Source organism: Microcaecilia unicolor, chromosome 5, assembly GCF_901765095.1.
Source record: "Microcaecilia unicolor chromosome 5, aMicUni1.1, whole genome shotgun sequence".
Classification (NCBI taxonomy): Eukaryota; Metazoa; Chordata; class Amphibia; order Gymnophiona; family Siphonopidae; genus Microcaecilia; species Microcaecilia unicolor.
The window spans coordinates 262648025-262664719 of record NC_044035.1 but is presented as its reverse complement, the minus strand read 5'-3'; the positions used below and the strand labels follow the sequence as shown (position 1 = coordinate 262664719).

At 41.9% G+C, this 16695-nt stretch overlaps 1 protein-coding gene across 1 annotated transcript in view; it reads left to right on the top strand.

The window, feature by feature from the left end:
- The first annotated feature begins 4702 nt into the window (after positions 1–4702).
- Positions 4703–16695, top strand: part of IMPG2 (interphotoreceptor matrix proteoglycan 2) — a 68794-nt gene continuing 56801 nt past the window's right edge. Inside the window, 3 exon segments of the mRNA XM_030205039.1 lie at positions 4703–4710; positions 8073–8209; positions 14934–15100. Of these exon segments, the coding sequence (XP_030060899.1) occupies positions 4703–4710; positions 8073–8209; positions 14934–15100 (312 nt within the window).

Sequence of the window (16695 nt, the reverse complement as noted above, 5' to 3'; positions counted from 1 at the left end):
ACATTCCAGCGGTAGCTCAGAAGGGTTGTCTGTGAAAGGGAAATACAATGAATGTTAATGAAATTAGCCTGTTACTGTTGTAACATGATAATTCTGACATAGCTATTTTTAAAATTAATGTAAGAAACTTTTGCTAGCAAACTGTTTTACTTAGCAATCTCTATAATTTAATCCATTGTATCAACTAAAATAAATCTTAAACATTAAAGTTGTTGCACTTCCTCCCACCAACTAACCATTGGGATTGGGAAACAGAAGTAACTAATTCTAACACAAATATTCTCTTTGTGAGCATCTAGCTGGTGTGAACTCATTTCAAAACCTGAACCAACCTAGCCGTGACAAAAACAGTAAAAATAAGCAAAGGTGTAATTCCTTCTTTCACCACTAGAGGCTCACATATCCAATTGGCTAGCAGACTGCATTTCCTTCACTTACTCCCAAGCAGGCTTGACTCGAGGATCATATCAGTATTATGGTAACATCAGCAGCCCACCTGAGGTCAGCTTTAATGGAGGAAATTTACAAGGCTGCAACATGGACATGGAGTCTTTACACAACAGTAAGTTTGACCAGTCAGTCCTCTAGAATATCCAAATCCTCTAGGCCTCACACAACAGCAACTGCAGGAAATAGTACGAATGCGTGGTGAAGCGGCTTAAAAGCTTTTAGTTATAACTAAGCTGGATTAGGTTCTCATGCAACCATGTAATGTTGGTGATTTCACCCATGTTGTGAAGATCTCTGTTTCTTGCTGTCCACAGAGAACACTCACTATAGTTAAATAACATTTATTTATTTATTTGATAACCACCTTTATGAACAAATTTACCCAAGGTGGAGTACAGTAGGTACAGTTAACATAAATTTATAATTTTGTTAATAGCATAACAATAGTAAAATGACCATAAACATAAATACAATAATTGAGGTAAACATTGTTTTCTTGTTTTATGATCAGTTGGTTCATGGTACAGATCCTTTTCTCTTTGCCCAACCAATTGTCACTTTGACTGTTGATTTGGTTTTTGTCCAGCATTTCAATCACTGTAACGGGATGGCTACAATGTTTTGTATGCAGAAGTCAATCAGCTGCCCAAAATTCACTTGAATATTTCCAGGTTCTGTCCTTAGTAGTTGCTGATTTATCCATGAAAGCTACCCACATATTTTAATTCTCTGTTATTTAAGGATTCTATCATCTCCTGAGTATGAATTTTACATAGTGTCGATCTGTATTAAATTATTAGGTAAATATTCAGCTGCTGGTGGTGAGCATTTAAAAAAAATGCTGACTGTTGCTGGCTGATTTAGATCCTGTTCGATGCCCAGTGAAGTCCAGGCACCGGCACTGACTATCTGGGTCAGCGGCAGTGTTTGGAAGTTATGTCAATACGGCCAATATTCAGTGCCTTACTCTTACTGCATACAAAACATTGTAGCCATCCCGTTACAGTGATTGACATCCTGCACTCCTGGGCAGACGCATTTCAGCTAAAACTCAACGCAGAAAAAACACAATGTATAATACTCACCTCACAACAAGTAAATTCTCCAACATAACTACCCCAAACTTTTCCCTTCCCATCTCAAACACTTTGAAAATTCTTGGAGTTACCATTGATCGAAATCTTACACTTGAAGACCACGCGAAGAATACAACTAAGAAAATGTTCCACTCCATGTGGAAACTCAAGAGAGTAAAGCCTTTCTTCCCAAGGGCCATTTTTCGAAACCTGGTACAGTCAATGGTACTGAGTCACCTGGACAACTGCAATGCACTTTACGCTGGCTGTAAAGAACAAATCATCAAGAAGCTTCAGACTGCCCAAAATACCGCAGCCAGACTTATATTTGGAAAAACAAAATACAAAAGTGCAAAACCCCTCAGAGAGAAATTACACTGGCTCCCACTTAAAGAACGTATTGCGTTCAAGATTCGCACGATTGTTCATAAAATCATTTACGAAGACGCCCCTTCATACATGCCAGATCTCGTGGACCTTCCACCCAGAAACGCTAAAAGATCTGCCCGCACTTTTCTTAATCTGCACTTCCCCAGCTGCAAAGGATTAAAATACAAATTAACACGTGTCCAGCTTCTCCTACATGAGCACGCAGCTATGGAATGCACTACCAAGGCATTTGAAAACAATCAACGAAATAATTAACTTTCGCAAATCTTTGAAAACTCATCTCTTCAACAAAGCTTACCACGACAATCCATAATTAGCTATAACACTCCACCACTCTTCCCTTATTCTGACTGTCTTCTGTTATAACTGCTTGACTATATCGCCTGCTATCCTTGATATCTTTGTAACAACAATTGTATCTTTTGTACCCTGACATGGCGATGCCATAACAGGTCTTTGTAAGCCACATTGAGCCTGCAAATAGGTGGGAAAATGTGGGATACAAGTGCAATAAATAAATATATCTAACCTGGCAAATTTAGGACTACTATTTACACTATCCAGGTTAATTATGCAGGCACTGGGATTGCCCTGACTTTGTGCCTGGACAATGTTGCTGTGGTCAGAGTAGATTCTCAGTACCAGTGGATATCCCCATCTGAGCTGCTCAGCATGATTTAACTAGGTAGCAGAATCTCCTGCCCAGTTACATTGTTTTGAATATAGGGCACTATGGATTTTATTAGCTATTTACAATGGTTTTACTGAACTGTAACAAATTACAAGACACCGTAGGAAACAGTGGAAACACTTCTTCAGAACAAAACCCCAAAATATTCACTGTAATTTTAAAAACCAATTTTGAAATTAAAAAATAGTATAGAAAATATACCTTGATTTAACCAAATTATAAATATAGTGCAACCAGATTTAACAAACAATATCCCACAAACTTTAAGGCCTAAACAAAGGAGGAGAGCATGGAGTCAGTATTGCCAGCTTTTTGAAAGAGAAAAACCCACCATATGCTTCTACTGATCCTCCACCTCTGCCTCACCTCATGCTTCTCTCTTGCTCCATCTCCAAATGCAGTGAGGGCAGCAATGCAGGATCTAGTGCTTGCCGGTGGCATCAAGAGAGGTGAGAGTAAATGAGACTGCACTTTTCAACCCCCCTAACCACAAGAAGCCAGAAGCTGCATGCAGTGCAGTCCTAGAGAAATAGAAAGAGATGTGGAGGAGTGGTTAGAGCATCAGTCTTGACATTCAGATGTGCTGGGTTCAAATACCACTGCTGCTCTTTGAGATCGTGGGCAAGTCATTTAACCCTTCATTGCCTCAGGTACAAACTTAGATTGTGAGCCCTCCAGGAACAGGGAAATACCCAGCGTACCTGATTGCAACTCACCTTAGCTTCTATTAAAAAAGGTGTGAACAAAATCTAAATAAAATTTCCCCTGAGATATGCAAAAGATAAAGACAACCATTTCAGGGGAGGGAAGGTGCAGCTAGGGCAATTGCCCTGCATCCCATGGCCAGAGAGGGCTCTGACTACCTAAAACTAAAGAAGGCACATACTGCTAGCAGGCATTCAAGCTTCCTCCTTAATTTTTGCCTTGGGCTGGGCCCCAGCCATCTCTAACATTAGCATGCCAGATATAAGTATATTCCAAAAATTGACATTCCATCATGAAAGAAAAATACAGTTATTTTTCTATCTTTGTTGTCATGTTACTTTTTAAAATTATGTTGGTCCCAGTCTCTGGTTTCTGCTGTCCTCTTTCACCTGTCTTCTCTTAACTCTCTTTCCAGCGTCTCCTCTCCATTTTTTTTCTGTCCTCCCTTATTTTGATCTCTAACATTGATCTCTTCCTTTCAAGTTTCTTCTATTTATTTATCTGCTTCTCTCTTCAGATTTTACTACTCCTTCCTTACCAACCACTCCTCAATTTCCGTTTTTTAAAATTTCATCCACCTTGAGCTTTCCATCTCATTCTCTCACTCCAGTTCCCCCATTCCCCAACTTTTTTCCTTCTTCAGCCTCTTATTTCCTAGTCTTTCACTAACTCTCCCCTGTCCTCTATCCAGTTTCTCCCCCTTCCTATCTAGTATGTTCCTCCCTCTCTCTCCTCTGTCTAGTGTCTTCCTATTCTTCCATGTCAACCATCTCTTCTGTGTTCCTGTCCCTATCCTACCCCCTCCATTGTTCTGTATCTCTTCTCTAAGTCCTTGTCTGGCCATGCCCAGCATTTTCCCTCTGTGTCCCTCTCCCTATCCTCTCCCACATCCACCATCTCCCCTCTGTGTCTCTTTCCTATTCCTACCACCATCTTTCCCCTATGTCAAGCATCTCTCCTCTCTCCTTCATTGAGTGCCTCCCCTTTCCTATCTTGCACTTTCCCTTTCTCTGTTTCCTCCATCCAATCTTTCTTTTTCTCCATGTCCACCATCTCCGCTCTGTGTCCTAGGCTATCCTTATCATAACCCCCCTGTCCAGCCTTTCCCCTCTGTGTCCCTGTCCCCTATATCCAATATTTCTCCTCTGTGTCCCTGTCCCTATGCTTTCCCTGTGTCCAATATCTCTCCTCTATGTTCAGTATCTCCCTTCAGTGTCCTTGTCCCTATCCTCCCCCATGTCCAGTATCTTCCTTCTGTCTTTTTATTTGCACTTCCCCCAGTGATCCAGTATCTCCCATCATAGTGTCCCTTCCATCCCTCTCCGGTGGTCCAGCATCTTCCATGCATCACAATGTCCTTTCCCACTTCCCTCATCCCCCATAGCCCACCATGTCCAGGTAATACCCTGGATCCAGATTTAGAAGCTGTGGCAGTGCCAGCAGAATAAACTGCAAAAGAGTGCAAGGTCTGCTTTTAGCCCATGCATGCACTGAGCTGGCTATGCTGCATCCTGCCTTCAACATCAGGGACATTAGAGGGGGAAAGATTTGGCAGAGCCAGCTCAAAATATGCATTGGCTAAAGGCATCAAAAACTTAAATCCATTCAGTCTGTCCAGTAAAGTGATTAGGCTTATACCATAATAATATAAAAATAACCATACTGGGTAGGACTAATGGTCCATCTAGTCCAATATCCTGTTTCCAGCAGTGGCCAATCCAGGTCACAAGTACTTGGCAGAAACCATTCTATGCTACCAGTTCCAGGGCAGTGGCTTCCCCCATGTCCATCTCAAATAACAGACTATGGACTTTTCCTCCAGGAACTTGTTCAAACCTTTTTTAAACCCAGATACGCTAACTGCAGTTACCACATCCTCCGGCAACGAGTTCCAGAGCTATTCTTTGAGTGAAAAAATATTTCCTTCTATTTGTTTTAAAAGTATTTCTGTGCAATTCCATTGAGTGTTTCCTGGCCTTTGTACTTTTTGAATGAGTGAAAAATCGATTCACCTCCACCCGTTCCACACCACTCAGGATTTTGTAGACCTCAATCATATCCCCCCTCATCTGTCTCTTTTACAAGTAGAAGAGACCTAACCTCTTTAGCCTTTCCTCGTGTGGAAGCAATTCCACCTCCTATATCATTTTGGTTGCTTTTCTTTGAATCTTTTCTAATTCCGCTATATCTTTTTTGAGACACCTGTCACTCTGTGCCATTTACCTTCCTATGTCTTTGCTAAGGGGTGTACCTGCTGCTCCATGCAGGTTACCTCTTCCTGCCTAGCAAGTAACACTAACATAATATTGCAGAAAGCCCCTTACCAAATAAAACAAGGGACCACAAATTAGAAATTTGCAGTCAAAAGTTGAACTTAAAGCCCAAGAAGTCAGACTACATTTATTATTTAGTTATTTGGATTTGGATCACACTTTTTTCAATTGTAGCTTAGGGCGAGTTACTTTCAGGTACACTAGGTATTTCCCTGTCCCGTTCACAATCTAAGTTTGCACTTGAGGCGATGGTGGGTTAAGTGACTTACCCAAGGTCACAAGGAATATTAGAGAATGACACAGAACAAAGTTTGGCCCTGTCCCCGCAAGCTCAATCTGACCCCATCCACATAAGCCTTGCACAGTTATGATTTTATATTTATTAAAGTATAAAAAGGAACAATATTCTGTACAACTGTTGTTTATAAATCACAAACAATAATACAGAACAAGGATCAACAGCCCCCCGTCTCCCCTCCCCTCCCCCTTCACAAACATCTGCTCCACTATCAGGAAAACTGAACGAGCCAAATTACTACAGAATGCTACATAGAAAATTCATGCTAACAGAACACACACACAACACAACACAAGTGCCAAATACATAATAGCTGACCAAAAATTAAACCAAAATCCCAAGAAGTCAACCTTGCACATAGTACAACACCAAAGAAATAGAAAAAGATGCATTTCTTCCTATACTGTGCAAAATATAAAGATCGCACATGCCAGGGATGGTGTTAGGGGAGTGCAACTAGGGCAACTGACCCCTTGCTGGACAGAGCCCTAAGCCTTCTGGAAGCTGAAGAAGGCATGGCCTAGAAGTGGGATCCCCTCCCAAATTTCTGCTCTGGGCCTCAACCATGCTTAACCCCAGCTCTGGCAGGATTCACATTTCAGATCTGACTATTCAATTCATAAAATAGAAAATAAAATTATTTTTTTCTATCTACCTGTCACACTTGTGGTGGAAACTGTGACCCCTCCCAAAGTCACCAAAACCCTACGGTACCCACATATAGGTGCCCCCTTCACCCATAAGGGCTGTTGTAGTGGTGTACAGTGTGCTTTGGGTGGGTTTTGGAGGGTTCAGGGGACAAGATAAGAGAGCAAAGGTAAGATGTGTACCTGGGAGCATTTTTATGAAGTGCACAGAAGTGCCCTCTACGTTGCCCCATTGCCTTACTGGGATGTCTGGGGGACCAGTCTACTAAAAATGCTGACTCCTTCTACATCCCAATGGCATGAATCTCTATGTTTTGCATGTATTAATTTTTTTTTTTCAAAAATGGACCAAAAAACAAAATGTCCAAAGCACAAAACCTTGTTGAAAATATTTTTTGAAAAAAAAAAAAGACGTTTTTCTTTTTCGAAAATGACCTAGTTCCCTACTTGGATTTTGGACGTTTTGTGCAAAAAGTCCAAAGTCGGACATAGACGTATTGTCAACAATGCCCCTCTATATATCAGATTTGAGTATCCATCGTTCAGGGAGTAAGAATGTTTCTGAGATTGTATAAGAAAAGGTCATATAAAGGTATCTTAAAACATGGCAATCATTTAGTTAAGCGGAATGTAACAAGGGATTCCAAATCCAATAGTATTTTGGCATACACCTTTTAAAAGAAATTATATGAATGCTTTGAATTGAAAAAAAGGAAATGTTAGTGGTTGTGGTTAGTGGTTATGACATTTTCTCGGATAAAACACAAGGTTGTTTGTAAACATATGAGGGTGAATTCTATATATGGAGCCAAAAAATCAGCACCAAAAAAGTACTATTCTATAAGCTGCGCTTAAAGTTAGGCACGGTTTATAGAATAGTGCTTACGCCTGGGAATTGCACCTAACTTTGGGCGCGGCCAAAGGTAGTGCAAAGGTACATGCTTAAAGTAGGCACGTGTCCCTCTCATAGCAGTGTGTGTACATTTTAGGATCACCCCCATTCTGTCCATGACCCTATTTCTGAGCCCCCTTTTTGAATGTGTGTGTAAAATTTAGGTGTGCATATTTCAATTAAATCTAATTAGTAACAATAATTGGTTGTCAGTTATCAGTGCTAATTGGCTCATTCAATTAAGTTGCACGCATAAATTGAGCAAATGCCCAAATCTGTGCGTGCAGTTTTTAGAGACTTTTATAGTATTTGGGGATGGTCTGAGGTTTATAGATATAAATTATCACACAGTTTGATTTTCTTATGATAACTTTTACTTGTGCAAAAAGATCCTTAAGAAGTCTGTTTTTTCAAATATAAACAGGTAAAATTGGATATTATTTAGCAACTACGAAATGAATCAAGGAGGTGCCTTGAATATGCATAGGAACTGTATTGTGTGGACAACTTGATTTTTATCTGGTTTCATGTTTTGCTAGATACTAAGACATCTGTGAGAGAAATTTGGACACAGGATGCTGCATCAACACCTGAAAGAAATGTCCATCATTCAGTGCAAAAAAAAACCCTTCCCCATCCCCTGAAAACAGGCAGTTAAAGCAGAGCTATGGGAGACTGCTTCTTCGCAAAAAGAGGGCAGTCCTATTTCCTAGCGGAGCAAAAGTCTGCCCAGAAGAGACTGTTGAGCAGACGATGATAAACCACTTGCAGTACTTTAAGTTGAGAGGTAAGTCAGCAGAGAAACCTTAACTTCAGAGAAGGGAATCACCAAATCCAACAAAATCCAGGCCTTAAAAGTAGCTCCCAATTTTTAACCCAAACTGAACCCAGTCATCATCAAGATCGTCTCTTTACCAGGTCAGGAGTACATCTTAAACTGTCAATAATTCCATGCAATCAAGCTTGGAATAATTTTTTAAAAATCAAAATGTTATAAATACTTCTTTAAGAAGAATATTTAGATGATAACTACCAGGGCCGCCGAGAAAGAAAGCCGGGCCCGGGGCAAACAATGTTAAGGAGCTGCCGCCACTGCCCCCACCCCCTCTTCTGCCACCCTTCCTGGTCCTTTACTTGCTTGGAGAAATTGAATGGCAGGCAGCAGAAATCGATAGAGACTGCTCTGCTGGCCACAGGTCCTTCTTTCTTCCTGCTGCTTCCTGCCTCCTGTGAAGTAACTTCCTGTTTCCGCATAAGCGGGATGTGACAGGAAAAAGAACCTGTGGCCTACAGAACAGTCTCGATAGCTGCAGCCTGCTATTCCATGACTCCAGGCAAGTAGAAGACAGGGAGTTGGAAGGGAAGGGAAAGACTCTGGATCTCACCTCGGCTGCTGGCATGGGGCCCTCTTGGAGGCCAGCCCCGGGGAATTCTTGTCCCCCCCCCCCCCACCTCTTAGTGGCCTTGATAACTTGCCACTTAATTGTTGAACCTTCTTATTCTAAGTCAGGGGTTCTCAATCCAGTCCTCAGTCCACACCTAGCCAGTAAGGTTTTCAGGATACTCACAATGAATATGTATGAGATAAATTTGCATGCACTGCCTCCTTGGTATGCAGATCTACTTTATGTATATTCATTATGGATATCCTGAAAACCTGACTGGCTAGGTGTTTCCTGAGGACTGGGTTGAAAGCCCCTGTTCTAAGTATTTCCTTGTCCCTGGAGGGTTTACAATTTAATTTTTAAATCTATTTCCAAGGATGAGCAACGGCGCTTCCAAATCCACCCAGCTGTGATAAGTACGTAAGTATTGCCATACTAGGACAGACCGAAGGTCCATCAAGCCCAGCACCCTGTTTCTAACAGTGGCCAATCCAGGTCACAAGTACCTGGCAAGATCCCAAAACAGTACAATACATTTTATACTGCTTATCCTAGAAACAGTGGCGTTCCTAGGGGGGCTGATACCTGGGGCAGATCGCTGATGAGCCCCGCCTCCCCAGTGCAGCGCCCCCCCGGAACAGCGCGACGTTCCCCCCGGGTGCACGCCACTGGGGTGGGGTGGGGTGGTGCCGCGCGCCTGCTGGCTCTTCGTTTTCATGCTCCCTCTGCCCCGAAACAGGAAGTAACCTGTTCTGGGGCAAAGGGAGCATGAAAACGAAGAGCCGACAGGTGTGCGGCACCCCCCCAGTGGCATGCACCTGGGGCGGACCGCCCCCCGCCCCCCCTTGGTACGCCACTGCCTAGAAATAAGCAGTAGATTTTCCCCAAGTCCATTTGAATAATGATGATCTATGGACTTTTCCTTTAGGAAGCCATCAAACCCTTTTTTAAACCCTGCTAAGTTAACTGCTCTTACTACATTCTCTGGCAGCGAATTCCAGAGTTTTATTACACATTGAGTGAAGAAATATTTTCTCCAATTCATTTTAAATTTACTACTTTGTAGTTTCATTGCATGCCCCCTAGTTCTATTATTTTTGGAAAGAGTAAACAAGTGAGTGGAGGAGTGGCCAAGTGGTTAGAGCACCAGTCTTGCAATCCAGAGGAGGCCATTTCAAATCCCACTGCTGCTCCTTGTGACCTTGGGCAAGTCACTTAACCCTCTATTGCCTCAGGTACAAACTTAGATTGTGGGCCCTCCTGGGACAGAGAAATATCCAGTGTGCCTGAATGTATCTCACCTTGAGCTACCACTGAAAAAGGTGTGAGCAAAATCTTAATAAATAAATAAATAGTTAATATTGCATGAGAGATTCCATTTCACTTTGACTTGGCAAGAAGTAAAATATGAGTGGATATAAGGTGACCCATGCCCAGACAAAATGTAGAGGTAGAATGATGCAGAGCAAGGACAGGCTGTGCTGTCCCTAATCTATAGAGAAATGAGAGTCTGGTGCTAGGAGGGGATAGAGCACAGGTAGTAGGGAGTGGCAGACTTACTTATTTTAAAACTTGGCCTTTGTTACTAGGATTTTTATTTGGCTATGAAATAGTATATGACCGGCTTGGCTAAGGTTATTCTCTCCTGTATCAACGGGAAAGAAAGCTTAGTGAAGCAGGCTCTGTGCATTGTCACTTGTTGCCAAGACAAAGTTTGCCAAAAATACCAGGATTAAGTACTGGGTCTTAGGTCATCTTTAAGAGCACTTGGAAGCAGAGTAAGTGCAGTTGGCTAGCCTAATTCAAAGCTACTATGTTACTATGTAAAAGGGCACCTTCTTAAAATAAAGTCTGCTCTCAACATACCTGGTCAGTGAGGCGCCTGCTGGACTGGAATTTAGCCAAGAGAGAACCTGCAGACTCACAAGTCTAAGAAAGTACGTGGGCTATCTCTGAAGTTTAAGCTAGATACCCAACTTGGGGTTGTAGTTACTAACCTGCAATATGGGAAAAACATATGCATTTTGCCTAATAATGCACATTAGAATGGCAATTCTGTAACTGGGTGCATGCAGTTATGCACCTATGCACTACTTTATAAGATATCAACAAGGCTATTATCCCATGGAAACTAAAGGCCCTGTTTACTAAGGTGCGCTAGCGCTAGACACACCCACTTCGTGAGAGATGATATAGGAGATCATTGTTGAAAGAAAAAGTGTATTAATTGCATTTGAATAGTGGAATACCCTTATGGAAATAGATATTAGAAATGTCAGTGGCTAAAAGAACTTCGTGGTTGTTTGTACCCATGTGGTTAAATGGAGGAATGAATGGTGGAGGAATGAATGGTGAGAATGAGAAGTGTGGGGTTAATATTATTTAGAAGATATACAACATTTTATATTATTTTATAGTTGAAAGTTTTCAATAAAGTGATTTAAGAAATTATAAAGAGTAAGCTAGTTACTTGATGGATAATGATTCATATTCCTCAGGGATGTCCTGAAAATCTGACTGGATAAGCATGGCCAAAGATCCTCTTTGAGCACCACAGATCTAATTGCAGAAAAAATACTGGAGGCCCATTTATGTTGCTATGAGCACTTTTATACTGCTCCATCTGTTTGTCTAAGGCACGGGTTCTTAACCCAGACCTCGGGCCACACCATACCAGTCAGGTTTTCAGGATATGCATGAGATAGAGTTGCATAAAAAGGAGACAGTGCATGCAAATTCATCTCATGCATATTCATTGTAGATACCTTGAAAACCAGACTGGGTTGGTGCATCCTGAGGACTGGATTGAGAACTCCCTAGTCTAAAGTAAATCAAATTGTTCAAATACTTTCATTAGAAGACTGCTGATATTCAGTGAGATATTCACAAGCCAGAATTATGTTATTAGGAACAGTGTTGACACCTAGCTGCTCAAAATAGAACAATTCATGTCCTAAGAAGCTGTAATTGGATTTAATGAGGATTAAGCCACAATGCAACCCATTTACATGAGAACACTACCCAGCTCAGACTGATCACATGGGTTGTGTTAGACAGTAGCATCAATTCTATCCAATCAAACTAAAATACTTTCTGTTTTCAATGTTCTGCACAACATCTTGACTTATGATCCAAATAAAATGGAGGGAATCATTTTTAACAGTGATGTCACTGACGACATAATAGTGATCTACAATATAGACACACTCTATATAAAAACTAAGTTGCCCTTGTACTAAAGTGCACCTAAAAGTGGCCTGCGCTGGTGTAGGCGTGTGTTTTGGACGCGCGCGGGTCATTTTTCAGCGTGCCTGGAAAAAAGGCATTTTTTTTGGTGACTGAAAATGGATGTGTGACAAAATTAAAACCAGCGCGCACCCATTTTCGGCCTCAGACCTTACTGCCACCCATTGACTTAGTGGTAAGGTCTCATGCGCTAACCAGGCGGTAAGCGGCCAGTATGCGTAAACTGCTGATTACCGCCAGGTAAGTGTCACGTGGTAGAAAATAGAAAATATTTTCTACCGCATGTTTTGGACGCACGTCAAAAATGAAATTACTGCCTGGGGCACGTGGTAGCCGGGCAGTAGCAGTTCCAATTTGGCGTACATTGGATGTGCGTATGTGCCTACACGCCTTAGTAAAAGGGCCCCTAAAACACTTAATAAACACCACAACCTGTTACTATACCATGGAAAGTCATAATAAGCACATAAACTTTTAAAATATATTATTAAAAATATTTTTTTTAGAAAATGGAAACTCTCAGTGTAATAAGTAGAATAAAAGAATTCACTTTATGTTACCATAAGCTGCTTATGAAAGAAAAATAATGGGCCCCAACAGACTCAACTTGTTAATAAGTAAAACATATCACAGAGTTCCTCATTTTGTAGATATTTTTTGTGGTGTGTGTTCAAAATGAGTGTATACATGCCCAGCAATCCAAAAATTACAAGTAAAATGTCAATAATATACATAAGGCTGTCATAAATGTGGCCCCAAACTTATTTTATTATCCTGTTATCTTCTTGGTGACATGTGGGTAAAATGAAGGTGATCTGATAAGGTGCTCCCTTTCGCTATCTTCTTCAGGGACCTGTATATGCACTCCCACCGTCTGCTGCACTGTTACAGTCACTCACACTTCAAATGGAAGGGCACCCTAGGGTCTAGTGGAGTTAGAGTGATGTCCACTTGCTCCCGCCTCAATGATTGGTTGCCAAACCTCTAGCAGTAGTAATATGGTATTACCACTAGAGTTCAGGCTTCCATATAAAGGCAAGATGCCATTTGGGGGAGGGGGATGCCCATATATGGAAGCCTGACCCCTAGGGGTTATACTATGACATTACTGCTAGAGGTCTTAGTGACCCTTTTGGATGGCTCAATTTATGAGGCATGAGGAAGTGGGGGTTGGAGGGACCATTTACAAGTTGCCCATATTTAAGGGGCTTCACCAATGGAGGCCACAATGGGGGGGATTTGCCACACGGGGTACAATCAGGAGGGGGGAGGTTTGCCACAGGGTGGTCTGCCATCTGAAGGAGGAGTTTGTTGTGGGGGGGGGGGGCTATTGGTGGTTAGGGTTATCTTGGGGAGCAGGGTGATCAGGAGTTGGAGGAAGTGATTGTGGAGGAGGGTGGACATTTGAGAGGTGCTCAGAAGATCCCAGAAGTTGGAATTTACAGCTGCCCCTTTCAGCAAGCATTTAGATTTGCCTGCAGGCAACTGTAAGTACTGACAATTTAAAGAAGTGGCAGCAGCAGTGAGAGGATCAGTGGCAGCGGGCAGGAAAGAGAGAAGTCACTAGACCACCAGGGTGCCTTCAGGTATATGCGGAGAGGGCATCCAGGGCAGGAAGGGAGGTGGGTGGAGGCAGTCGTTCATGCGTACTTGGGTGGGAGGGATGGGGCTGTAAAAAGGGTGAGAGTGTGGGTGCAGGGAGGAGAGAAAAAAGATTGGTAAGGGGCAAGGAGGTAATTTGAGAATAGGAGATTTAGCCCATTATATGGGTTGAAGCCAGTGGGCGAAATCAAATAATAAAAATAAAAATAAATATCATGCAGATCTCTTTCTTATGGGGGGTGGGGGTGGGGAGCAAGGTGACAGTGGTGCAGTGTGGCAGGGACTGGGGGCAGGCTGGGGCTGGGATGGAGGAAATTACTTGTGGCGGGGATGGGTGGCGATGGGTTAGATTCCGGCGGGGACAGGTTAGATTTCTGTCCCCGTCTGTGTGTGAGTGTGTGTGAGAGAGGGAGACTCGGTGTGTCACAGCTTCTGTGTGTGTGTGTGATAGAGACTGTCAGAGCCTTCCTATGTGAGAGATTGACAGGGAGAGACTGGCAGAGCCTGAGTAGGTGACAGCCTGCGGGAGCACAACACAGGCAGTAAGCTACTGGCATCGGGTAAATCCCTGAAGGTGGCAGAAATCAAAGAGGCAAATTAAACAACTCCCTAAACCCCTCAAATGAGAGAACACAAAGAACAAAATGGAAAAAATATCTTGCATACAGGTAGATGCTCTGTTCCATTTTTATGCAGTGTTACCAACCTGTAGAAAAATACATATATTTAGATATGCATGGACACTAGGGGCGCCACAAACTAAAAATGTTTGGGAACCACTGCTTTAATATCTACTACTACTAATCATTTCTGTAGCGCTACTAGACATACACAGTGCTGTACAAATTATATGCAGGTACTTTCCCTGTCCCTAGAGGGCTCACAATCTAAGTTTTTTTTTTTGGTACCTGAGGCAACGGAGGGTTAAGTGACTTGCCCAGAGTCACAAGGAGCTGCAGTGGGAATCGAACCCAGTTCCCCAGGATCAAAGTCCACTGCACTAACCGCTAGGCTACTTCTCCACTCCAATATCTGATTAACAGCTACAAAAGAACAGATCTAACTAAACTTTGTATTCTATTTTCACTGTGTGTGTAGTAGCTGAATAAAAAAGAGGCAGCTTTTGCAAGCACAGATATGCTGAACTAACAATAAATTTGTAATCTCACTTCTGTGTGCACTATTGTTCATTCATATCCTGTACCAAAAAGAGAGTTTGAGACCCAAATGTCGCCCCTTGTTTATACTAGTGTACAGTAACTTTTTGATTTAATCCAGTATGCCAGGAAATAGTTTGGGAAGCCTTCAAAATCTTCTGGGACAGACTTCCAGAACATGAAGATTACCGGATCTGGATGAATTTGTGTGAAGGTGGATCTATTAACATTTTTGAAATAGGCACCAATTTCAGTCATTCCGAGGAGCATTACAGGATGATTATGAAGGTATGCATGGAAGAAACTTTTTTTTTCATTTTGTATAGTTTTTGCTTTACTTAAAAATAGTTTTGTTTCATTTTTTTCTGCATTATAATGCATGCTAAAATGCAGAAACAAAACAAACAGAAAATAGTTTTTTGTTGTGTTCTTTCAGATTGGAGATGACACAAAGCAAAGCAAATCTAGCTGCAGCACGCTAACCCTTGAATTCTATAAAAGTGCTAAACATTACACATGCAAATTTGGGCACATGCAATTGAACTGAATAAGGAGCCAATGAGTGCTGATAATTAAGATTTTAACAAGCAATTATTGGTGCGAGTTGGAATTAATTAAAATTTACACATGTTCAAAAAGAGGGCGTGGCCTTGGCAGATCGGGTGTGTTCCTTAAATTTATGTGCATTGTTATAGAATAAAGGGGATTTTCGCCTAATTTAAGCACCAAGGTTTCATTGGTGTAGATGGCCACTCCTAAATGTAGTTGCACCATTTATAAAATAGCACTTAACGCTATTTTCTTTGGCACCGATTTTTTAGGTGCCGTTTATATAATTTGGTCCTAAGTGCTAATTCTATAGAGGTGTCTTGGAGCCAAAGTTCCGTTATAGAATATAAGCTTAAGTTCACATCTACCCATCTACATTCAGGTGCGTCCAATTACACCATATCAATAACTGGTATAAATGTGTTTGCCTACATGTGGAAGTTATGTACATAACTTACAGAATTCTGTAAGTTGCCCCTTTAACTATTAGACACATCTATGGCCCGCCTGTACTTCTGCCCTATGAATGCCCCTCATGCACAAAGCAAGTTGTGTGCCTTCATTAGAGAATAGCCCTGAGCGTGTGGCTGACTTTTATATGTGCAGGTAAACACTTACCTGTGTAAATGATAATATTCTATAAATATAGGTGTGCAAATAATACTTACATTTTGGCAACCAGTTATAGAATGAGGGGGAATGTGAGAATAGGGACAGGGGGAGGAAGATGGACTATTGCAGGAGATCTGAAAAATTTGAAGTAAAAAATCCCTTCTGCCATTGACTCTCTGCATGTCCTTTAGCAGATCACATTATCTCCTTTTGTAACTGGATAACAATAAGAACAGTATTGTTCTCTCTCCACTATTGGAAGTTCATGTGTAGGGCAGGTATCGGACCATTCATTCCAGACAAATTAAGGACACTATAAAATGCCAAATTATTGCAATGAAGTTTGCTTTTGAGCATATCTTTGAAATAATGCAGTTTGAATATTCTTTTTCTTATTATAGCCTTTCAGATGCTCCAGGGAACAGGAGGTTAAATATAGTTATTTGCCCTAGTGTGGCCTAATGGGGGGGGGGGGGGGGGGGAGTGGGGAAGAGCAGGGTGGACACATGGGACAGAGAGAAATTATATACAAACTAGTGGAACCATGCCCGTTTCCTCAACAATGAAACGGGCCCTAGGTAGGCTGTCCTGTAAGCTTTTTTTTCTCTCTCCCCTGCCCTGCCCTCCCCTCCACGTCCATCGATTCTTCCTGTCCCTCCCCTCCATGTCCAGCGATTCTCCTCTTCCCTGCCCTCCCATCCGTGTCCTGTGATTTTCTCCTC